The 25,945-nt window shown below is 38.6% G+C and overlaps 1 protein-coding gene across 1 annotated transcript; it reads right to left on the minus strand.

The window, feature by feature from the left end:
• Positions 1-1,170: 1,170 nt before the first annotated feature.
• PGAP1 (post-GPI attachment to proteins 1) lies at positions 1,171-25,542 on the minus strand (the record flags this gene model as incomplete). The annotated part of the gene is made up of 26 exons (XM_009868233.1): positions 1,171-1,309; positions 2,163-2,267; positions 2,573-2,796; positions 4,002-4,052; positions 4,916-5,087; positions 6,818-7,015; positions 7,227-7,317; positions 7,972-8,065; positions 9,067-9,105; positions 9,430-9,538; positions 9,835-9,901; positions 10,600-10,651; positions 10,743-10,816; positions 11,111-11,186; positions 12,500-12,577; positions 12,785-12,836; positions 14,120-14,169; positions 15,936-16,019; positions 16,107-16,162; positions 17,554-17,659; positions 18,408-18,474; positions 18,651-18,703; positions 20,257-20,417; positions 21,465-21,636; positions 22,267-22,442; positions 25,389-25,542. Coding segments are annotated over 26 exons (2,700 nt in total), but the record flags the coding sequence as incomplete, so codon positions are not given.
• Positions 25,543-25,945: the final 403 nt, after the last annotated feature.

Raw genomic sequence — 25,945 nt, forward strand, 5'->3', positions numbered from 1 at the left:
CAACACATCATTTTAACCCAATGGCTACCGAGATTTCTTGTGTCAGTAAAACACAATCCCCAGGGGGCGGAATTCCTTACACACAGCTATTTTAGGTTTTGTTACAAACGGCAGTCACTGTAGCATCTAGGCACTAAGATAATACTTTACACAGAGCTAATAATTACTGTCAGTATTTCCCACGGTTACAAAGAGGTGAGGAGGTGAGCACTGCGTGGCAGGGCACGAATCTACAAGGCTGTAACTATTCCATAGTCATTTCATGTACGAGCATTTATTATGAGACACTTGATTCTCCATTTACAACAGGAAAAAACCCTGCCTTGTCTACTTGGAAAGAGGGCAGCACAGCAACCACGCGATAAACTCACATCATACCTCAGCGTTTGCTAGCTTCTACAAAATGAACAAGATCCGAGGAGTAATTTCAGAATTGACAAAATTCCGCAGAAAACTGGCAATGTTTTAAAACAACATTACAGCAAATTTTTTCTGAATCTGCTGGTATCCTTCCTCAATAGAAAGCTACACAGAATATCAATTGTTTCCTCACTCTCACAAAAAGTAAAGTGTATAAGACTTTTAGCAATCTCACAAATGTTCAACTCACACTGATTGAACACATGATTTGATAGAAGTTAACAGTATTATACAAGCAGTACATTCTAGGTTGTCTAAACACAAATGTGGCAGATTTAAAATTTAACGTAAAATGATCAAGAGTATACTTGGCTGTGTACTTTTTGTGATAGTCACAGTGTGCTTGAAATGTATTGAATTTTAACCAGCATAATTTAGACCTGCAAGAGATGCAAGTTCAGAACATACGCACTGTATGGTGTAGCGAGTAAAAAAAAGTCCGTTTCAACAAAGTAGAGTGAAATATCAAAGTGTCTACAAGGCAAACTGAGAACTGAGATGCTACACGAATATCACTTATGTGCTCATACACACAGTTAACTCACTTCATGGTCACAGTCGGGAAATAAAACACCATGATAAGCTTCCGAAGCGACGTGAACATAACCACAAACTTCTGACAAAGTATTCCCAGTCCTGTCCTCCTTCCCACGTCACATAAACTACTGATGAGATTCAGGTAGGCATTTCTTCGCTGAAATTTGCCCCATCTTTTCTAGGCTGCACCGTTCCTCCTATGCAGAATGAACACTACACAATACAACACAGCATGTGTAGAAGAAGGGAAAAGATTACAAAGTGCGATATCCTGTATAAGTGCATTCGTCCAAAGGCCAACATGGCAACAGACAAGGGGAGCGGAACTTTGGCTGTGATCTTCAAGAGTTTACTGTAAGAATAGAAAGAAAAAAGTTGCCATTTTTGTAGCCACACACGCAGAAAGTACGTGAACATCATATTTCACTTCCTTTTGGAAAATTTATAGATTTCATGGATTTGTCCATTTGGAAAACTGAACAAATAGGTGTAACAAGCAACGAAAGCTGATGCATAAGTAAGGGCAGGCATAGAAAAAAGTCTAATATAATGTCATTTTAAATTATTCTTATATTAACTTAGAAATAACTTCTTTGTCACAAAGAAAGATTTAATGTTTTAGATCATCTGAGTTAACAGGTACCAGTCAAGAGGATAAACTCTTGCTTATCACTCATTTTCTTCCATGAGGCACCAGTCTTAGATTTGAACAAGAAATGCTCTACCTGTCAGAAAAACCAAGCACTCAAAATTTCTCAGTCCAGCACAAAGCACTTTAAATTTCCACAAGTGTTCCCGTAAGAGGGGAATTACAAGAACATAACCCTAATGGTTTAGAATTCGCTTCTCCTTGTAACTTTCTGAAAGTAATTGCTAAATGCATTAGGATTCTGGAACATTTGGAAGGATCCAGTGAATTGTGAATTAAAACACCACTGGGAAAGAAGTCTTTACACAACTGAAATGAAGTACTTGCCATCTAAACTATAAGTCCATGTGGTTAACGCTAATGATTTTCTCCACTTAGGTGAACTACGGATAATTCGCATGCATTTTACCCAGTCTGTCAGATTTAGCCATACGAGCTTATGAATCTCTACAAAGGCTGAACAATTAATATCTGTACAGCATACATTTTTACCGTGCAAATAGAAGTAGTAAGAAAGAAACAGGAAAAAAAAATAATCAGGACTAGGATACAGTACCTTGACTTCACTTTAGAAGTGCTTGAATTCATGAGAATTTCTAAAATGCACACAAGGATAATAGCTGTGGATCTACATGGATCAGGATCAAGTCTAACGTTGTACCTGCAAGAAATGGTTTAAAAAGCACATTATTTCTAAACTGGGCTACCAAATTCAAGCCAGGCTGGGAACAACAACCATACATGAAATGTATATGGCATCCCAGCCTGACTTCAAATCCTTTCCTTCCTGCAAGCATATGACTGATTGAATTAACATCTTCCCATAACATAATCCAGATTACATAGAAAAAAACAATTATAATTAACAGAAGCCACATAATGTAACAAGTCAAACATTTGCAATTTTTACTCTCTTCAAAGGTTCATATTCTTTTCTCCCACCTTACTGGTAATATAAGAAGTTACCTGAGATTTTTTAACCAGTAAACTAACGATGGCAAGTTGAGTAACACAATCCATGTGAATAAATTGAGAATTGTAACATGCATCTTAAGACTGCTAATGGCTTCAGCAATTGTCGCACTGCTGGAAAGAGATTGTGTTGCTTTTGAGGTACTGTCCATCAAACTCTGTTTTTTGACTGTGTGTATTCTGGAGTTCCATGAAGTTTCTTTTGAGCAGCCTGAATCCTGAAAATGAAAGGCAAGAGTCATAAAGGCTCGCAAGAACCCACGGTGGGGGAGGAGGAGGGAAAACTGTCACAACAGTAGCATAACAGCTCTGATTGAGGAAGGAATTTTGCAATTTGTCTCTCAAAAAGCCATCAAAAGCAAAGTTCAATAGTTCAGTTTTAAAGCATCTAGAGTTAACCAGAAACTTCTCTTACACTAACAGTTTATGTGACTTTCGAAGAAAAGAATGGAGAGTGGAGATGCCCTGCCACCAATGCAGTGATAAGAAATGGAGTTCCTGGAAGGAGGAAGAACAGAATAAAAGGAGTAATAAAGTGTGCAGATGAAAATGGGGATCATTCATGGAAAAGGATAAAGAAGGTAATACAACCGGGAGTAAAACATTAGCTGAAGGAATAAATAACAAAGATAAACTATGAGTTGGCAGATGCTAACTTCCAGTGACAGGAAGAGCCCACAACCCACAAATGAAACCAAATCCAAAAAACTCTATGGACATGAAAGAAGAGATGGAAAGGATGGAAAAGGGTGGAAAGGACCTAAGACTAAACAAACCTAAAACCAAAAAAAAAACAAAAGAAAACTGCCAACAACTTTTTCTGGCAGACCACTTTAACTGTATTTGTAAAAAAGAACAGGTAGTTATTATATGCTTGTATCCACACATTGGATACACCTTGGATCCTACACTTTGCTCACAGTGCATGAAATCCAATGCTTTTTAATTGGCTCCCAATTTACAAATTACAGCCTCAGCCTATACCTACCTACTAAATCATATTTAGCATCTTCTGTTTAAAAAAAGCCCTGAACTCCACAAACTACTTACCTGGAAAACAGTATTTACCTGTAGTACAGACCATTATATAGAAATTAAATTTATTTCTGTAGATGAGGAATGCATAATCAAACACCAAAATTTAGACAAAACCTATTGCTCTGTATGTATTCAGAGACCATGTTTTGTTCTTAAATGAACTTTGGACAAGCTCACACTGCAGTGATCTTGTACAGCGACTGCAGTAGTCACGTGTGATGGAACAGGCTACTTGTGCCCTGGAGTTGCTCTGACACCCCCCACACGATACGTTAACTGCAGCCACGCAGTTATCGCTGCACAACCTAATGCCACCAAGGCAGGGCGATGACAATTAAAAAGGCACAGGTGTGCCAAACAACCTTTGCTCACCGTTTTGACTTACCCCATTCAGCATGCTTTGTTCTGCTCTTACATTCACATGTAGTTTTACAACCTGTAAGACAGGCAGTTAAGCTTCTCTTTAGTAACATTTCCTCACACAAACGCCTCAACACTCAAGAAAGAAAAAAAAAGCGCTATTTACTTTTGGACCCTTGTTATCACTAGATGATCCTAAAGCCTCAATGGAGCTGCCATGCGAGCACTCTCTCTGATTTTTCTGTCGTCACCATCCAAAGCCCTCTCTTAAGGAAAGATGTCCAAGCATGGAGAGAAAAACTTAACGCTTGCTCTGTTTTCTCCTTTTTAACTGTGCTTGACAGAGACTACAGGAACCACCTGTATGTAAGCTGCTCTGCTTCGTGCCCCTACTCCCAAGGCAGGTGTCCCAATGTGGGCCTGGTAGCTAAGTACCGGGCCTGATTTCGCAGCTCCATAACCATAAGCTGAATCAGAGAAGTCTGACATGCTGATGCAAGGAAGACCTCGGAAGCTGAATAGCAGGGACTAAATACAGGTCTCTGTGGCACTAACCAAGGCATCACGTTAGACACCCGGTAAAACTACTAGAATTCCACAGTATATCCACCCAGCTTCCTTTTACTCCATAAAGATTTCAGAAACGTCCTTAAATATAAAAAGTGTTCAACAGAACAGCCCAAGTCCCCCCTTTGCTAAAATTTCTCTTCAAGGGAGTTATTAGTCTTTGATTTTACAACGTTATTTATCCCTAAGTTAAAAATCACAATTATATGCATTATTGTAGCGAGGATATAGGACTGTACATTTATCTGGAAAAAGCATTCTCAGAAAACCTAAAGATCACAAGATGGTGAGAGTCTGATATATTCACAAAAGACCTATTCTAAGTGAGCAAATAATTCTTAAGTATTAAAAACGATAATCTGGTTTTTTTGCTTTGAATGTTTTGCTACAAAATTTTGAATTCAGTACCTTAAACAAGTATTGAAGATAAATAATCAACACAGCAAATGCACCGCATGTGGTCCAGCTAACCAAAGCAAGAGATAAGACTCCACAGAGACTTCTTCGTGTAATCAACTTGTTATCTTTTGGAAGTACAGTAGGTCTAAGAAAAAAAAAAAAAGGAAAAAAAAAAAGATGAAACAAGACAAAACTGGTGTTATACTGCTGTTGTCACAATGACAACATCAAAAATAGAAATATCAAAGAATGGTGCTGGGTCAGACATACATGCCAACTGCTACATAGGCTAGTTATTTAAAAAAACAAACAAACACAAACATACACAAAAAAACTCCAAACCCAAAACCTTTTCTTATCAAATGAACAAAACAATCTTGCACCTTCCAGAATGAAGTGTGACAAGGTGAGGATGAAACACAATAGAACTACGAAAAGGTCTGTACTTAGACATTCACAGGACATTACAGTACTAAAAGAGACATTGAAAACAGACAAAACATTATTTGGAAAACACAATTGTAAAAGCCTTTGCAATACATATTGAAAATAACTGCAGAGAGAAAGCTAGTTGTCAAAGAGCTCCACAGAAAGCTACCGGCAAATTCTTTGTCACTGGCAGTATCGGGTCATTCCAGAACACTGAGCAAAACTCAGGTGAGCACTATCTACTTCACGGAGATTCACAGAGAAATTGTTCCCCCCCAAGAAACTCAGGACTAGATCAAAACCCCTGTAAGGTACTGTCTTGTTCTACTTCCCTTGCATGTGCATCTTCTACTTTACCCGTTAAACTGTCTGTATCTCAGTGTCTGAGATTTCTCATGTCTGCCCTTCCGACTCTCTGCCCTATCCCGCCGAGGGGGATGAAGTGAGTGCCTGGGTGGGGGCCGAGCTGTCGGTTGGGGTTAAATCACAACAGTGAGGCACCAGAACTCCAAACTGCACCAGCTGTCTTACAGGCAGGCACACCAAAATCTTACTTTCCTGCCTCTGCCCAAGATATTCTCAGTTTGCAGGAAATTAAAAGCTTTAATGAAAAGGGTATGAATCAAGCTAAAACCCTTAGAAGTTCAGTAAGAATAACTACAAAACTTAGAAGTTTATCACTTCATCACGTAAAACTAGTACTGACATTTCTGAACATCCACTGTAATCTATAAACAAGAGGGCCGAGAAGAAATAGCAGATATTTTCTGAGTAAAGCGAGGCCCAGCCAGCTCCCTGGAGACAGAGAGTAGCCCCAAATCTAGCTGAGGACTGTTATCAGTGTCAGAACAGACAAGCTGTTAAGATAGCTAAGCACGTTACCCAGTTTATTAATTCACTCTTCCAAAATTCTTTTAATCTTCCTCGCTTTTTACAACACCCTTACGTATTTGAATGCTCATCTCTACAAGCAAAAACATTTCGGTATTCTTAGATCTGTAAAACTAATCAACCTTATAACACTGAAATCGACACCCAAGAAGTTTTTGGTTTACAAACCCATTTGCATTCTTTAATGCAATTTATCCAGTACGAACAAGGAGGAAGGAATTGCAATGCCTATAGTCTCTTTTCTAAACACATACATGTACTTTCTGAGCTGCCAAAAAAGGTTCAGTTGCGTTCTTTTCCCCAGCAAACTAACTGAAAACCTTCATAACGGCTGGTGAAGGAAACAAGAAAGTCATTTATGTTCCTTTTTGGAGATGTGGAATAAGGAATATGAGGCACTGACGAACCCAGGTGGCTAAAATCACGTACGAGTTACAATGCAGAATTTGACCGGCCCAAGCATTCACACTGAAGCAAATGAAAAAAAACCAAACAACTGACAGGGTCACAGCCATCTAAACAAGCATAACTACAGAGTATCATGGTTTTTTTTACCTAAGCACAGCAAACCATAACGAAGAGAAGAGTCTCAGAGATGTAGAGAAAAATACTCCACTCCAATAGGCAATGCCTGTCCCAAAAAGAAATAGAGTCAGGGACACGAGGGGGAACCATGCATCCTGACTACTCAGTACAGCTGCATCCACCTCGGGGAGGGACAAGGATTCCCACATCTCTCTAAACCAGTTAAACCTGCCAAAAACATGAAAGCAGTGTTACTTATCACTTCCAATCACTGTCACAGTAAGACATATATCAACTATTCCTCTTGCTACAGCTTTTCAAACAAAAGCACAGTCAAATGTTCGCAATGACTACAGATACAATATTCCTCCCCGCCAGTGGTTTTACTGAAACATTTGTTTTCGAAACTGCTTTGAATAACGAAGTTATGCAAACTCACCCGTGCAGAAGCACAACAAGGCTTATAAGTGGTTCTGTTTTGTAGGGTTTAGCTGTCCGGACTAGTTCATGGGAGAAGTCCGAACACTGCCCTAGAACCAAGAACAGAAAGCATCTACAGTTACTCTTCCATCATGAACTTTAACAAACAAGAACCACAACAAAAAGGAAATTCAGACAAAGGTTTGAAAGTTTACTTTAAAACAAGATAACCATGTCTTCTAACAGTAGTGTAAGCCAGCACACTTCATCATCAAGGCCCTTATTCACTGGATCGCTCACATTCAGGTAAAATGTCACAAGAACTTACAGAATGTGTTACAAAACACCTGAAATTAAATAAAAACGTATTTTGTCTGAAGACATGTCTAAAAGTCTGCAAAGATCATCTTTATGCAAGAAATAAAGTGTTTTGTGCTTATTAACAATGTATTTTAAACTTTTACATGTGTTTTTAAGTAGAATTCTATTAATTCTAAAATATTGTGCAACACTGATCATTTGCAAAGAAAGGACGCAGAGTAAATAATAAGGAAATATTCTGCTAGAACAACAACCTTGGAGAATTACTAACAAACAAAAAAATTGAACTGGAAAGCATAGATCCAAGTACTTTACAAGTTCAATGATACTTAGTCTAAAAAAAAAAATTCACAACAACTAGCTAGCCTTGCAACAGTAAATCAGACGAGCAACCTTCCTAAAAGAATTTGTGACTAAAAAACTATTTTTTTCTAGTTAGCTACCTGTTGATACCAATGTGCTCAGTTGTCCTCCATAAGTAAGAAGAATGTTAGAAATAACATAGACTGGAAGAGCGCCAGCATGGAACCTTATTACCTGAAAGACAAGGATATAAGAAAACCTTTTACTGTATATACGTAAAAATATATTTTAAAACATACACATACAAAAATATTACCCTTTGAAACCAGCACGACACTGTAATTAGAAAATCTTTCTTAAAAGATTCAGTTTATGTGATGCATAGGTATTTGGTAATTATGAATAGCTAGTAGTGTTATATATGGAAAAATACGTATTTTAATAAATGAAATGTTTTTTGAAAATTCAGAGACCACTGTCCAAGCAAAACCTGCATATACATATACATATGTGTGTGTACGTATATATATATATATGTCTTGGGGCAAAGGATTTTTTGAAGCATTCCATGTATGTTTTAGTTGGCTTCCACTATCCCAAGTCATCATTATGCAATTAAGACATAAATTCTTCTACAATTATAACAAAAATGAAAACTCCTTCATACTGAGTACATTCACATACAGAAGCTTGCCAGTAATATTCCAGCACCGCACTTAGGTGCTTGCAAATTAGCTCTTTTTTAGAACCAGAAAGCTGCAGTCTATTTTTACTGATCCCAGTGTCGAAACGTATTCTTCATTGATAACCAAAGCAAATTTGTTGAAAAGAAGCATATGGATCTACTTAGACTTTTTTTCCCTTCCTTTTAGTTGATGCCAAATGTATTTTTAAAGTTTTAACACCACTGACTCATCAGGCAAGAAAGTGAAAATGACCTGGAATGTCATCCCTTTACAGATATTCCGCTAAAAGCCAAATGCTCGACATTTGCATTAGCTCTCTAGAGCCAGAGTGCTTTTCCACTCCTCTGAAATCCGAGGCCTGACATTTATCCGGATGGGCTGCCTTCCGGAGCGACAAGGCTTTAAGCGATCGTTGCAGAGTGTTCCTCTTGGCATCAAGAAGGAATGTGAAGTGCCCTAGTAGGGAAGGGAGGAAGGGAAAACTTCTACACATGCTACTGACATAAAAAAACCCCCACAAAACGATCTAGTACTAAGAGGTGTTCTTACTTGCCCAAGAACCTGCAGAAGTGATGTCTTCAGAACTACCTTAATGAAAAAAAAGAGAAATATTTTATTATTTTATATAATAGTAAGCACAGGTAAAAAATACTTTTATTTTTAAGAAGTCAACTTAATTATTAGAACACAGTAATCCTATAAGCAAAATGTCCAAGAGCTTACTACCAACTTGTTTTTAAAAGCAAACTCTTAAAGGTTTTTCTCAGAAATGAGAGCCCAACTTTCAATATGACTCTAGCTGTTGCAAAATATTTACAAAAGAGCCAATTACCTACGTGTTTTAGAAGACTCAGTTATGAAAAAAATATAGAGGGATGAAAAACAGCTATAAAATAAATCTGAATTGCTCACTTCATACTGACAGTCTGGGGAAGAGTAAATCTTCAGCTCTGGAACCCTGCTGTCACTCTGAGGCTGAGCAAGATGCAGTTTTGCAGAAATCTCCGTAAAAGATGGAACTCTGAAACAGCAAGTTCATTAAGGTACTGAAGGGGTAAAAGATCATGATGAAAATTTCAGACCAGCAAATCCAACTTGAAAAAAATTAGTGAGAATTATTAAACAAACAATTAGTAGTTCTTCTTGAGAGGACAAGGCAAAAGAACTTTGTCGACAAGGGCAGAAAGATAAATGAGGACAAGATGCAGAAGCCAAACACATGAGACTGGAGAAGTTGTCTTATATCAGAAATAATACCACACAGGATGCAAACGTTCTTGAAAAACCGATCAAGAAGTACAATTGTTAGGTCCTTACTTTGCTACAATTATCGAGTCTTCATGGGACCAGGGTATGTGAAGTCTGTAAACACTAGGTTTTCTTTCTGAAATTGAAGAGAATTAAAACATAAAATTAATTAAGAACAAGATGTGGCAACAGTCTCTAAAACCCAAAACTCAGGTGAAACAAAAATGTCATGTAGATCACTACACAGAATCCCTGGGCGTGCAGTTACACTGCAACTGACATTGCAGTGCAGATCAGTGCAGTTGGCATTGAACAAAAAATGTCAGGTTTTACCTTACACTGTTACAGAACAAGACAGCGAGACAAAGTTTAAAGGCAGGACAGTTTTAAGAAAACTGCTTATCAATACAGAGCTGTAACCTCAAGTTACTAAATCCATCATTTTTAAGGTTTTTTTGAAACACAAGTCCTTCAGTATCCCGTTACATAGCTCATCCTTCAAATGCGAGCCCCACAATTAGCAAACAAACAAAAACCCTACCAAAATGCGCTACTCTTGAGAAACACTTTTAACACAACGCAGAATCGTCTTAAAAGTTCAGGTTCCCTTTGCTCAGAAGGAAGAAAAACAAACATATGAAGACTAATTCCACACTTGCTTTGAGCTATCCTTCTTAACAAAAAGTGCAAGAGGTATCAGCAGAGATTATGTGAATAGAGAGTACTGCCCAAATCCCACTGCAGGAGAGGAGTTTGCTTCCACCACGGTCAGTCTTGGAGAGTTTTCAGCAAGCTTTGTTTTATAAATTTATACTTTAGAAGACACATATTTACCTTTGAGTGACTGACAGCGGCTCTCTATATAAATTTTGAAAGCTTGATATATCTAGAACACATAAAAAAATATAAATAATAATTTCACTTACGTTCACCAAACAGCAGTTGCATTAGCTTAAAACATTAAGCAATATTCTTACTTGGTTAAAGTGCTGGAGCTGTACATTGTAAAGTAAGCCAGTTGAATTTAATATAATTTTGCTTGAAGAAAATCCTGTAAAGGATGTATTATTTTCACATATTAGACAAAAGTATTTGAGAATTGACTAAATGTTCAAGTTTGGGGGGTTTGTTTGCTTTTTCACCAGGATATTTATGTTCTTCTATATCCATTAGTCAAAAATCCCACATCTCTTATTTCTTTGTCTCTTTCTAAGAAAGCACCACTAACTGCAGTAAAAATGAACAAAAGCCTTCTGACCACTGGAATTTTAAAGGAAAATTTATAATCCAAATGTTAGTACTATTAGCTTTCCATTGTTTTCCAAAAGTAATACGCTATACTTACCAAACGAAAAAAGATGTGTTACAGGAAGCTGCAATGTTCTGGAATCCTCTTTGAAGAATTCACAGTCCAGAGTATACTGCAATTCAGGATATTAAATACAGATCTAAACCAAGCATAAGACTACAAAGCCTTTGCACTTGCCCAATTCTGATCCCAGGCTCAGGACACAAATACCGAGCAGCCACCTCTCCGCATTCCCCTGAGAAGGCACTCTGTCTCTGCACACAGCAGTACAAGTTTGGGAAGCTGAAGCAGGACTTCCAGGTCACTCTAGCTCGCACACATTTCCAACAGCCTTCAAAAAGCTGAGAGCTTCCTAAGCAAAAAGAATCTTCAGTTTGTCTCCTCAAGTTTAACCTTGCAGAAAGCAAAGCAAAGCATCCGGCCGGATGTACCATCTCTAACAGACATTTAGTTCACTTGAAAATTATTTTCCGTCCCATAGTAAATTCAGCACTTGTCTACCTCTTAAAAGCCGTTTCCAAGGTTTAACACTGGACCACAGTTTAGGAGGTTACATTTCACAAGTGATATCTCTTCCATCTTTGCGCCCCTAGAATGTTGTATATCGCTAGTTTACCTGCAAGAGGTCTCCATCACAGCTGGCTCAACAACACTCCTAACTGAGCACCATGATCACTTCAGCTGTGAATAACTTCTTGGATCACGGATTGCTATCCCACAGACAGAGACTCTATTTGTGTCGCAGAAAGGGATGTCAGATCTAATTAGACTTTAAATTCAAGCCCAGCGTTCTGCCATTCGCAGGACGAACTGGAAAGGCCTGCAAGACCCAGCTGGGTAACGTGCAAAGTCTTCTTAGATTCACGGCAAGTGTTCCTCTTCCTGGACCCTGAGAGGCCCTGATGCAAAGACAGCCAACTCATCCGTGAGGTTCAGAACTACCAAGCTCTGCATAACTCGGTCTAGCACATTTTTGTGGTCTCAGAGCTTGCAGAGGTATCGGCACTATGTACCCCAGAATCCATATGTGCTTTCTTCCATTACCTACGCCACTCTCCACTACCCTAGGTGAGAGAACTGGCTGTTCAAAAAGATAAATATTGAGGAATGTAATCAGAATATTATGAAAAACAAGGAAGAACAACATCAGAGTTTCCAACAAGAACTCTTAAGAACTATTGCTTTGTATGTTTTAAGGACTACTCACGCCCTGCCTTTGGTATTTTATCAAATAAAAATGTTTCTGAGCTTAGAGAAGATAAAGTTATCTTCAAACCCCACTGGAGTGTAGGGCTATAGTTTCTCAAAGTACTTTCTCAAAGTAACTTAGCACATATTTAATATATTTCCTTTGCCATCTATCATAGCATCTGGAAGCTATGCACACACTAAGTAAGCAATTTAAGTGTTTCATTTTTTTCTTACCTTATTACCAACTGCAGGTGGTACCTGAATGACCATGTGGGACAAAGAAGGATAGTCCTGAAGTTTCAGCACTATAAACTTAAAAAAAAAATAAAATAAAAAGTGGGAGGGAGAAAAAAGAAAGGAAATCCATTACTGAACACACCCTTCCCTTGCCAGTTCCTAGATGTCCACCTATTGTAACCTTTCCCCGGAACAGAAGGGCATGCTCCGACGCTCTAAATGGAACAGATCCCTTGCCCCGCGAAGCACCTCTCCCTCCCGCAAGTCATGTACGGTACTTACCTTGGTGGTTGGAAGTAACTCAGCTCTCCAGGATAAATCAGTAGCTTCCAGGCTGTGAAAATTCGTGCACGTTAAAGGGTGAGTGTAACTACGCTAGGACAGCGGATTAACATGCCAGCTTTTCTCTCTCTCAGTGTGGACTCACACCCTTTTAAATTGAGAACAAGCTTGGGGCTACTGCAGTTAGCTACCAAAGCAATTTGTCAAATTACAGTAATTTCAGCTTCTGCAAATCTCGTTTTTGCAAAAGCCAGTTAAGCAAAGCTGTAACTTTGTCACGTTACACTAGCATTGTAACTTTAACTGTAACTTAGTATTTGTCATGTTACATTAGCATCTTTTAAACATCAAAAATGTCAACTTTTCTTGTGGGAACATCTAAACCATACCACGTAAACTAAAAAATGTTAGCTGCCGCAGAGCTTGCAGCACTTCTACAATAGCGCACACAGTAGACTAAGTCAACACAATCAACTGCAACACATTCATTCAGACATTCTAATTTGGTTTTTTTAGAATACCAGGATACATGTGTTTCTCTGAACAGTGTCACATCGTCTCGGGACACAGTGCACAGCAAAACCGCCACTACGGGACGAGGTCCGAGGCAGCAGTCCTGACCTAGGCTAACCAGCACTTCAAGCTGAGCCCTGGGTTGGGAAAAAGTAGTTACGGCACCCGGCTAGGAGCTGGAGGCAAGACTCTGTGGCTACACACCTCAGCACAGGTCTCACGACAGATAAATACTACCTGGAAGCTTTCCCTAATCCAAAGGGTAGACCGAATTTACTTTGAGCTTACTCTGCAAATGGTAAGCTAAGCCAGTGTTCCCATTTTGCAATGATTTTAATGACCTGATTCAAATCATCACCCAACCACTCACATACCTAAGCATTCCTCATATGGCAATAGCAACCTTGGATTAAGAAAAAAAACCCAAAACAATCCACTCATCTGAAGGCTCTGAGTGACATCTGGTGTCTTCTGTGATAGGATTCTAAAGAGACGCTACAAAACACACAATTTAGGAATCCAGCACAGCACGTAGTGCCCACAAGAGAACAACAGGAGCAACTTTTCACCGCCGTGAAGGCCAAAACCGAAGGTTAAAAAAGAAAGCATTCACATATTTCATTCTGCATTGATGCAGCAATTTTGAGAAAAACTACTCTTTCCTGGGTTTTTTGCGATGCAGAAAGCAGAAATTATTCACAGTACGAATTCTACTTTTCTTCCCAAATCCTTCCTAAGGAGGAGGATACTTTATATGCTTTAAATTCAAATGCAGTCTCACAAGATCCACTTGAACAAAGAACAGGAACTGTTAATACTCACCACGTGGATGAATTACTGTTCATACAGCCATAAATCCAGCTACTCGTGTCCTGTAAAGGTCAATACCACAGGATGCACATTACCCATGTGTGACTGTATTTATAAATACATTAAAAACCGCAGTTCTTTACTCCAGACAACGCAGGAGTTAATGCTACTAATCTTCCCTGAAATTTCCACGTGCTAACTGTTTCAGCACACCAAATGTCAGCAACTGGTCTAATAATCCTCTGACAGCAGAAGCTCGGTGTAATTAACTTACTAAGGAGAAGAACAAGCTCCCGTCTTCATCTCACTCCTTTTCTATTAGGTGTGCCTGCGGCAGCTATCGCTATAGTGACCCAACTCTCGCAAGGATGTCAAATGCTGAAGGGTACAAGCCAAGATGATGATAAAAACAGTCTCTCTCAGGTTTCCTCAATTATTTATAAGGAAAGTTATCCACCGACTCTTTTTCTCTTCATTTCACAATGAAGCCAGACTCTGCGAGAATAGCAAGTGATATCCTCCATTACAAGTCTGATATCATAATCTCGGAATAACAATTACAAGGATGGGAAGATGAAGCCTAAGAGTGAAAGGTGGAGGCTTCTAGGAACCATTTGAAGTAACTTCCATTTGCCACCTTTTCTAGTTATGAATAAATACATTTTCTAAAACCAAATATAAGGTTAAGAAAACTTTCATCACTGCTCTTAAAAGAAAATATCTGACTTATATATGATGTAAAATTCAATTTTACTGGAGTTTAATTTTTCCTAGCTTAAACAAACATCACAGCATAATATCCTAAGCAGTGGAGAAATACTTCAGGTTTTTCATGTTCTACTGCTCCTCGCTTGAGAATTTAAGTGTTCTGAAGCAACTATGATGCAAATAACTCTGACATTGTTCTGTACCTCCTCCTCCTCAAGCAGTACTAGTCCTGCCTTTAAGATACTATAAGAAAGGCAAAGGTTACACCATTAAAGCACAGCTAATGTCACAACAAATGTGTAAATATTAAGGTGCTACTGGGAAGGACAATTAGAGAAGCACTGAGAATATGCGATCTTTTTTCACAATGGTGGTATGAACCTCTTCTTTAGTAAGGGCAGGAGCAGCAACAGGGACAGGCAGGGTGGAAGGGGAAAAGCATCTTGATTTTCTTGCCGCTAATCTAAAATACTCACGTAATTCTGAAAAGCATATTTATCCATCTCCAGTTTGCCAACAGAATACATTCATGCCTTTAAAAAAATATTTTAAAAAATATTTCAAAAACGCTTTGGCTGAACTTATGTTTCTCCAGCTAAAAATACAAGAAATGCACATTATCACCCCTCCTCTCACTAGAGGAGACACCAGAGAAGGTGCTGTTTTCTCATCTGGCTTCCATTCACTTCCTTTGCTCAGCAGAAGATGTTTGTAGCCTTTCAGGCTCACTTAAATTTTATGATGGAAAAATCAAACCTACAAATTAGAAGTATGGCTGAATCCTGGAAGCACTAAAAATAACTTCTCCGTTCAAAACCATCAACAGAGAGCTGCACTAAATAAAAGGCAAAAGTAATCTGGGGCTAACCATAAAAGAGTCAAAAATAAAACATCTGAGGCTCAGGTGGCATCGGAGGTCTCAGATCTTGAACACCAGGTGTGACATGCTAAAACAGGAAGGACATCTAACACAATGTATTGGGCTGTAAACATAAATGAATGTCAATAATTTCAACAACTGTTCATCACATTGTCTTACAAGTGCAGCAAATCCAAATTAAAAGAAAAAAACAACCAGCTTTATAAACAAATTGCGGGCTTTAAAGAAGTGTTTTCTCACCAACATACTGTTTTGACAGTAAACATGACTGTATGATTTTCTGTGGCTTGCAAGAGGAAATGTGAAATATCTTCCACTGGAATCCTTAAAAGAAAGAAAAACCCAAATACTGCTTGTTAGTAAAAAAATAAACAAACATAAAAACACAAGGAGGAAGAAAATGTTACTTACATTGTAAACTGAATGAGTCCATTTTGAGGCTTTGACCGTAATCCACACGAAAGCTCCTAAAAAGAAATAGGATTTTATATGCCACACTGCAGGAACTATTACCCTTTTCTCCAAAATACTTATTGCCAAGGTCTTATCTCTTATCTGTAAAAGGCCATAAACTTCATCAGTTTTAATCACCAGCCAGGATTGCTAGTGCTCAGAACTACATGCAACACTTACCATGGGTTAAACGGTAAACGGCAAAACCCCAGGATCCAATTAGTACACATTAACCGTAAGATACAAACCCTACAGATCCTGGAACAAAGCTCTCGAGGCAACAAAACAAGAAGCTGAATGATACTAATGTAATTACAGGGTGATTGATGAAAGCTGAAGCAATGTTAGAAACAGCCCCAATTTTGTTCCTGTCAGCCTTGTAAGAAAACTAACATAGAAACTTTGTAGAAGCGAGTCAGCAATGAACAGAAAACAGCAGCAGTTTAAAGACATGTCTGGAGAAAAAAGAATAAGAATAATGTAGAGATCAGAGACAGGAACAATGTAAATTGTCACGTAAGAAGACTAATACCTTTCATCTGTGTAACTAGAGTAACAAGTTCATCACAGAAATTCAGTGTCAAGGGAAACAGGAAGATGCAAACATGAAACATATCCCTCTTTGTTGCTAAAAAATGGACCAAAAAAAAGGAAGTAAAACAGAAAACAGTTTCACAAACTCTTTCGGCACTTGTCCCAGTGCTTGACCACCGGTGATGTTCAAGCTACCTCAGTGTTTTTGCAATAGCTTACATTAGGAAAATTCCTAAAATAAAATGGTTTCCATAAAATGGTTCAACCCCCTTCAGCGAAGCCAGGAATGCAGCTGCGTCCTGCAAAAGCTCTGTTTAGTTCCCAAAACTCCATGCAGGCAAAATTTCTCCTCTTTAACTATGAATTTGTATCAGTTACAAGGAAACCATTACTGTACAGTCCCTTTTATGCTGCCATGTCATTAGAAAAAGTCATTGATGAAGCGGATCTGAATATTTAGGATTTGTGTGAGCAGCACAAAACTAACACAAGGTCTCCACAACATCCACACTATCCCTCTTGCAAGCACGGGACGTACACGTAGATTAGACTGGACTTCTGAAATCGAGCTATTCCTAATTTCTGAGATTGTCTACCTGACATCTTGGTGTAAATATGACTCCTGCTCATCCCCCAGAATCTAAGCCATGCAAAAATAACATATTTTTGTTCCTACGCCTCTTGAACTATTTAGTACTGAAACCCCACAAAAGCTGAGAGTTTGGGTCTATAATCTGTATATAATTTTAGCAATGTCTGAAGAAGGACAAAATGTATTCCAGAAGTTTGTTAGAAAATTAACTATTAGCCAAGAAGTAGTATTGAATCCTATTAAAAAAACCCAACAAACCCAACAAAAACTGCTGCACACCTTTGAGTTCTGTAAAAGCTTCAGGATTTTCCTCAAATAGCTTTGCAGGGTGCCTCACAAAGTGGTGATGCAATACAGACATTCTCTTCTTTGGATCCTCAGTTATCTAAAAAAAGATTGCGTTACCAAGTTTTATTGGGCCAATTTTTGTGAGTTACAACCATCACGTGATCATAGCCGGCAACACAATTTTGGGGAAGAGAGGCAGGAGAGACTGTGAGAAGACATGGTACGCTGAGTCCAGCGTAAATACAATAACCTGAACAAATAAAGTGCCACCAACAGTCAGTAAGTGACAGTAGCTGGAGGCAAACAAATATGCCAGTATTTTCCTTAAATTCTATCTTTGTGAGTGCTATTTGCAAAAGAACCCCACGAATACGTGCTGGCCGCTACGATGACAACACACGGGGAAGTTCAGGACGTATTGTGTCCGAGGTAAACTATCACAGTTTTTCACCCTTTGTACGCCAGTCAGAGAAGGCGTTTTGGACGCGCATGGAGAAGCCACGTTCAAAACCACACACTTAACAAAAGCTGTTTATCTTGATGCAAGGTCAGCTAAACTTGCTGCACAACGGAGGAAAAGTCCTGTTCACATCCCAGCTACAAAACAGCAAGCAGTTAATAACAAAACCTCAGTCAACCCCTAATTATTTCTGGCACGTTGGGCACACAACACAAAGCCGTGGGACTCTTTAAGTGACTGCTACAAAACAGCAGCAGCTTTTTCAGTATGATTTAATCAAAAAGGAGTTTTCTGTATAATAGGGTGATATTTGTCCTGATTAAGGGTTCTGGGATGGAATAAGAAATTGTGACGGGGAAACGTACAGCAGATCGTATATACGAACCTGCCTAGTGTTTTCATCTATGAGATCAAAAAAAGCTCTAATGGTAGCCAGAATCAATTCTTTGCACCTAGAAGACAGAATAAGGACAATTAAATCTAGAAAGGAAATATCTAAGGGAAAAAAAGCGGCCAGAAGAGACATCATCATAATATTATACTGAAGTTAAATTATTGTATAATGTGATAAGAGCAGAGAACAGCAGGATGTACGGTCAGTCAGTTAAGCTTTGCTCCATTAGCTTACCACACTATGGAGAGATGGTCTGTTGAGGCCCAGGCTCTAGGTACAGCTGAGCTCTGTTTGGGAAAGGAAAAAAGTTAAGATTTTGTTAGTACTCAACATTTTAAAATTCTATGCAAGTCTTTTCCCTCATTTTAACACATTTGTGCAATTACTTAAACAAAAAGCATTTATATCTTAAGAGCTTCAGCAAATATAGTAGAATAGAATGACTTCTTCAGGGAACATCTACACAAAGTGATCAGGTTATCTATGTTAGATAGCAGAAGCTAACAGTGAAAGGGCAAATAATAGCATGGAGGAAACTTAACCACAAATTTCTTCAAAGACTGCTTCTGTGACTAATCTTACTATTTTAATAAGCGACCCTGGCACAGAAGAAGAGAAGCATGCCAATGAAAGCTGCTTCTGAAAAAATCAAGGGCATCCTCAACAGAAAGAAGCATCAGATGACCATGCAGGAAGAACCAGTTTGGAGCTACTCATCTGTGCAAATGTATGGCAGGCATTTTATTTTACGGACTGATAATAGAAAAAATGCCTCCCATAAATGGACCTCATCACCTACTTGTCCAATGTGATTCAGGTAGGCCATGAACTACTAAAGAATTACAACTGGGAAGGAAAAAAACCACACCAAACAACAACAACAACAACAAAACTAATCCCCAAACCAAAACAAAACCCCCCAAACCCCCAAACCAAAAAATGTGAGAAAGAACCGGTACCGCTACACGAGACCTCACACAAAATTCCAGTCACCAAACAAACACTCAAGAGAAATAGAAGCGGAGCAGATGCAGAGGGTGGTTACTAGGACAAAGGGAACGCAGTTAATCTTCTCAGCCTACCAGCATCAGAACCGAGACTATTTATAGGCAGCTTTCTGTACAACGGACAGGGAGGTAAACACCAGGGGAACGACAACTATTTCAGAAAACATTTCAAGCTAATGTCAGAAAAAACGCATTTAAAAACTGGCTTGCACTGTAAATGCAAGCTGGAAATTACGTTTTTTCTCCCTACTGGAGAATGTTTTCCATCTTCCACGTAGGGAAGAGGTTGATGGTGGTGAATGGAATGACAAGTCTCACTATTTTATGATGTCTCTTGATTAATTTCGGAAGGAGATAGATGCCTGCAAAAGCTGCAGACTGGACTTGATGATCCAGTACATCTTTTCTATTCCTAAAGTCTTTGAAGAACAGTAAATGCAAGAAGACGGCACCTAGCCAGATCTCCCTCTCTACAATCAAACAAGCAGTCTATTTCTTTGCCGCACGTCTGTCAGCCTCCATATACACATCTCTTGCAAAACTGCAGGAAAATAAAATCTGACTTCTGGAACTGAAGAGGTGTGAGAAGGTCATGGAAAGAAACAGTACCAAGTGGCAGATAAAACAAACCCCAACACATACTCTTCCAGTGGACACTCATTTATACTACATCAACTACTTGGGATTTTATAACCGTACGCCACCTGCCTCGCGTTTTCACCTTTACACTCTGCTGCACACAGAGACTGCAATTACACACCGATACATGCATTACACAACGAGCTATCTAACACAGCGACATGCAAAATCAAAAAAATAGTTTGCTTTTTTACCACAACAGATAAGGCACTGTCATGTTGACTCAATCTTGGTAGGAAAGCCAGTCCTGAACGAACTTGGTAATCTCTGAATCCTCCCGCCACAGAAAGAGTAGTTAAATTTCTTAAATCTTGGGCCTTTAGAATCCAGTGATTGTTTACAGCTGTATAAAAATCTATAAAATATATTAAAATCAATCACAATACCCCCATAAGTCTATTTGATATGCAAAACATCCACAGAAACATTTAATTAGAAGTTTCTGTAAGCCCCCTCTAGAGGCATTAAAGCTCCGATTATCACTTTTGATCCAGATAAAGCAAGAAAATTATTGGTTTAACCCCAAGGCGACAGCAGTTGGGAAAGACAGATTCAGTTACACTTCCTCTATCAGGTCAGCATATATATTGTTAATGTAGCAAACCACAGATTTACGTGAAGGACAGCCACAGTCCAGAAAGTCAGCAAGGAAGCAGCATTGCGTTGCAATCAGTTGTAGGAGGGAGAATTAATACAAACGCAATAAATCAAATTCAGCAGCTGAAGAGAATCCTTTCCTCTCGGGTGCCACAGAGAATAATGAAAATAAATGTCTCCACTCTTTTCTTCACCAATTCCCTTTATATCTACATGTAGCAGCACAATTACCCCAGAGTGCATGTTTCAGCAGTACAGTTCAGTCAAATCCAGCTTTCCAAGAAGCGTATAGTACAGGCATAATGATTATGCTTAATTTTTATGCCACAGTTATTTAGGTGAGCTGAAAATATGGTCTATCTTTTGTGTAAGTAGGTAAGACACATATGCCCAATGTTTGGGCATGAAAAACACGAAATTCAGCAATTTCATCAGAAATAATGCTATTCGGGCAATTCATTTGACAAAGAAGTCATCACAGGTCAACTTTTATAAAAGGAAAAAAATGTCATTCACTAGAGCGCTTAGAAATTCATTAACATGTCCTGCAACTTAGTAAATTTACAAATTATTGAGAGCTCCAGGCCCTGTCCAAAAGCTCAAGTCCACATAATCCATTTTATGACAGTTTGCTTTCTCTCTCTACCCTACGGCTGTTAGACAATTACCTGATTAACAAAGGAACAGATTAATTACAGTAAACAAACTAGCACATTCTGCTGTTGATTTGCAAGAATCTCACCTATTAATACTCCAGAGGATCAATAAAGAAATAGGATCTAATTAGATAAACTGTAGTGCTTACCAGTAAGGTATTTGTCTAAAGGCATTACAGGTGCGTTATGAGGTGTGGCTTGTGTAATGAGGAGGTTTATAAGTTCAGGCTTAAAATTCTTCAGAGTCAGCAACGCCCTTGCAACAAGCCCGCCCATGGAATGGGCCACGATCGCAACACTGGTGGGTGCAAATTCTCCATCCTTAAAAAAAGGGCAAAAGGGAATTAGACACGTCAAAAACAGATTCGACACTGAACTATGGTCCTTCACAACTGTCAAATTAACTGATGTCCTCTTAAGGATAATATTAACTAGTATCAGTTTGAAAAGTTTACAAAATGAATATAATTTTAGTTGCTATCTCAAAAAATATGCTAGATGATAGGTTTCCAGCTCTAAAGGAAATATTATATAGCCCGTGTAAGCGTAAAAATTCTAAGTCTATTTTAATTTCTGAGACTCTGAGGGACTTAAGATATCAAGGAACTCTCCTGGAGAAAAACGGATGTGAGGTGATGCTGTTCATAATTAAAGAAGCTGGGGAAAGATTACATCTCTGCTAAACAACAAACAACCACGGTACATTGTATGTGGGAGTATTTATTTAGAAACGCAATATAGAACCTAACCAAAGCTCTGGGACTGTCACAAGCATTAAAAATCTATTGAAGAGCAGCAATTTTCCACTGCACGACTACCACATTCAGTGTTCTACACTCATCATAAAGTCTCCCTCCCTTATTCATCATTCTTCAGTTTTCCAGCAGAAAAGGCAGCCCAGAATTCCATTCCAATACGCAAGTATATTATTCAGCAGGCATTACTACTCACCCTGTACAACTTCAGGATTACTTTTATGCACTCATGCACAAACTTGGTCTGTCGTTGCAGACTGCCACCATACAATGCAACCAACTCCTCATTAAAGTTGACGCTGAAGAAATTAAAATGATACTTGAAGTCGACATCTTCTGCTTTTCTAAGTGCAATGGAGCCAAGAGAGCGGACTAGGAAAAGAAATCACACCAGTTACAACAGTCTAGCAGTGACTGCTTAGCACCGTCATTAGTAGACAAACACATAAATATATAATGCATTAGGAAACAAATATTATCTTAAATCCATTATTCAAGTCATTTATAAATAAGATAAAAAAATTACAAAAAAGCCATCCAAAAGCAAAATAAACTTTTTTTTCTAATGTGCGCTCACACTTGTCTTACAAAAATAGATTTGAAGATATCAAGAATTAGAGGAAAAGTATTAGCCAGTCACTGTGAGAACTGAATTGTAAAATGAGGAAAGAAATAGTTATTTCCTATTTCTAAAAGAATCCTTCTGACAAAAAAATTAAATAAATTAGTAAGCATATCATAACAAGAGCTCACAGAAGCATGTGGAACAGCATAAGTTAGATTAAAAGAAATTTTGGAAGGAGTCGCCAAGAGGAGTATGCTACGTTTATGGCAGTTAACAAGGCAACCTAGGTTACTGCTCACTACCGAGATATTTTACATCAAAATCAACTTGTTACAAGATCAAGGATAACGTTCTTCCATCCAAGGGCTTTTATTCTCATCTCATTTGCATCTTATCACCACTAAGAGCAGGTGGTGAGACCCTGGCACAGGTTGCCCAGGGAGATGATGGAGGCTCCATCCCTGGAGGCACTCAAGGCCAGGCTCGATGGGGCTCAGAGCCACCTGACCTGGCTGACGATGTCACTGCTCACTGCAGGGGGCCCCTGCCAGCCCAACACGTTCTGGGATCTGAGGTGGCAAAACGAGCACTCTTGACTTCAACTCCACAGACATCGCTGCTGCTGGGCTTTCCTACATCGCCTGGGAAGGCCACCAATTCCAGGACAGCATTCCCAAGTACTACCAAGGTATGTATGAGGCACTGGAAAAACCAAATCCTAATGGACACTTTTCCACCTAAAACCTTGAGGAAGAAAGTGTTTACAAGTTCTTGCTTCTGACTGGTCCTCTCCATCTAACCCCAGCTGCTGTTTCATACAGCCTTCTGAGTGCACAACTGTCCCCAAGTCTCCATGGAGACAAGGCAGGATGGGAACAGAGACAGCTGCAAATAAAAAAAGCACGGTAGGGAGAGATGAAAATAAAAGAAAATGTCCCAAAAGCAAATATATAAAATAACTGATGATGGCCAGAAAAGTTTGCCCAAATCCAGGACACCAAAGCAAGAATTTAGAGTGCAACAGTTCCAGAAATCTGCAAAATGCCCCTTCACATTAGTTTGCTGTAGAAATTAACATATCAAACAAATTTCAGCAAAGCTCATTAAACGAAAAAATAATATTTATGAAATACTCGACATGTTCAAACACCCAAAGAGATGTTATCAGCACAATGAAAATTACAAATCTCTTTTGTAGTCAATCGTTTCACCAACTCTATCTAAAGCTAATAAGAACACCTTCAAAATGGTTTGAAAAGATCTCAAAAGCATTTAAAAGATCAAGTATTTTATCACAGAAAATATGAATATATTTTAAATGAGTATGAAAATAAAAGCAACACCTTCTTTATTTATCTAGGTATCAGAATGAAAGTATGTTATCCCACAATCAAGTCTCAAAAAAATACGAATGTTTATGAATTCCAAAATAACACAAAAACTATTCTGCACCACTAGGGCAGAACAATTTATTTTCATAAACATTTTGAAAAACATATGTACAATTTATTGCCGCTCTCCCTAAATCAATTTCTCATAGAATAGATACTTAAATACTCACTGATCTAAAGTAGCACATCATATCTACAGCGGGTAGTGCTTCTGCTCACCTAAAGTTTTTTCTTGAGATAATTCCCTCTGACTCCTAACACGCCCTGAAAGTACCACTCTATTCCCTACCTAGTGACATTTTTTAGAGACAGCACAGATGTGCAATACTTCATGAACAGTTACAAAAGTCCATACGGCATCTCTCATAATCATCGTGTTTGTAATCTTCTCTGGATGCTACTGTGCCTGCAAGTCTGTACGGGATTTCTGAAAGCAGGAGCGAGTAAAATATTTCACTTTGCTATAAGCTAAGCGAGCGTGATCTCAAAGAAAATAACTTTATAAAGGTTCTCTCAAATCAGATAATTTAAGTTCAGTGCAAATATTAGCAAGAATTATTCAAGTAAGACATCAGGGTTTAGACTGTGGTGGTTTTCCCCCCACACACATACAGTTATGTTAACCTCGCATGAGTGTTACTGTTTCAAAAGCTCACTTCAGAGAACAAAAATAACAGTCTGACAAACCCAGACTGGAAGGAATACCAGCTACGGGAATAAACAAACACAATACTTCATGTCCACCAAATTACTAACTTCAGTATTTACAATGAAAAATAAGAATGTTTTAAAACTGTAACTTCTTATTTGGAGTCTAGAAGTGCAAGAGGGAATAACCTGGAAAACAAAAGCAGGCAACGTGTAAGGTGGGAAGATGACACTCAGGAAAAAAACACCACTACAGATAAAAATCAGGAAAGTACAGGGCAGGCCACAAGATGATACTTATTTCACAGAAGGTAGCTTGTTCAGTTTCTTCTAATCAAATTCAGGTCTCGCTTTATACGGCATGACTGAACAAAGTGCTGTTGGAATCAAAGCCAACTAGATGGTCGCACTCAGAAATACAGCAAGCATGCACTGCTGCCGTAGTACAGCATAAACTTGTTGTTTCTTGCTCTCAAAAGTTAAAGTCTCACTTCAGAAAAATATTGTAGCTCAACTCTTCAATCGATCTCAAACAAAAACAATGTGTTTTGACTGCTTGAAGCTAAACCACGGACTAACGAGGATATCTATATCATACAATCAATCATTACAGCTTTCATCAACATTATTTCAAGCAGAAAACTTCTTGTCACCAACTACTGCACAAATATGAGAGCTCTGTGCAACACGCACATCACTGAGCTCAAAGCTTACCTTGCTTGTAACTACCAGCGTTCCCAGGAAGAAAGAGAACTGGAATTCCTGTCAATAGAAGATTTTTGTTTTCTTCGGCATAGTTCCCTTCCCCATAGAGATAGAGCTCATACGCTGGGTATCGTCTGGCTGTTTTCTTGGGCAGTTTGATTTTCTGTTGCAAAAGGTACAAAGAAACCACATGTTTATATTGTTGCAAGCAAGAAAAAACAGCGGCTATCCAGTCATTTAAATAATCCAGCTTATGTTCTATGTATTGTCTTCAATTGCAGTCTGAAGAATATGGAATGAAAAACTGGTGTTTGCTTTTTTATTTTTTTTAAAAGAGAATTAAAAATAAAGCCAAGTATTTTATTTGCAGAGGTATTACTGTGCACAATGAGCGGCTGCGGTTCCTTACTTGAATGAGCTAGGAACTTTGACTCGCTTTGAAACAACGTGCTGCAACAATAGCGAACACCTTAACGCGGCTCCTCAGAAAAAAACCGACCAACCAACCAAACACCACATGATACTTCCTGGGCTTTTATATTTTTTTTGTTGTTCTTGTCAGAGCT

This window comes from Apaloderma vittatum, unplaced genomic scaffold, assembly GCF_000703405.1.
Source record: "Apaloderma vittatum isolate BGI_N311 unplaced genomic scaffold, ASM70340v1 scaffold40020, whole genome shotgun sequence".
Classification (NCBI taxonomy): domain Eukaryota; kingdom Metazoa; phylum Chordata; class Aves; order Trogoniformes; family Trogonidae; genus Apaloderma; species Apaloderma vittatum.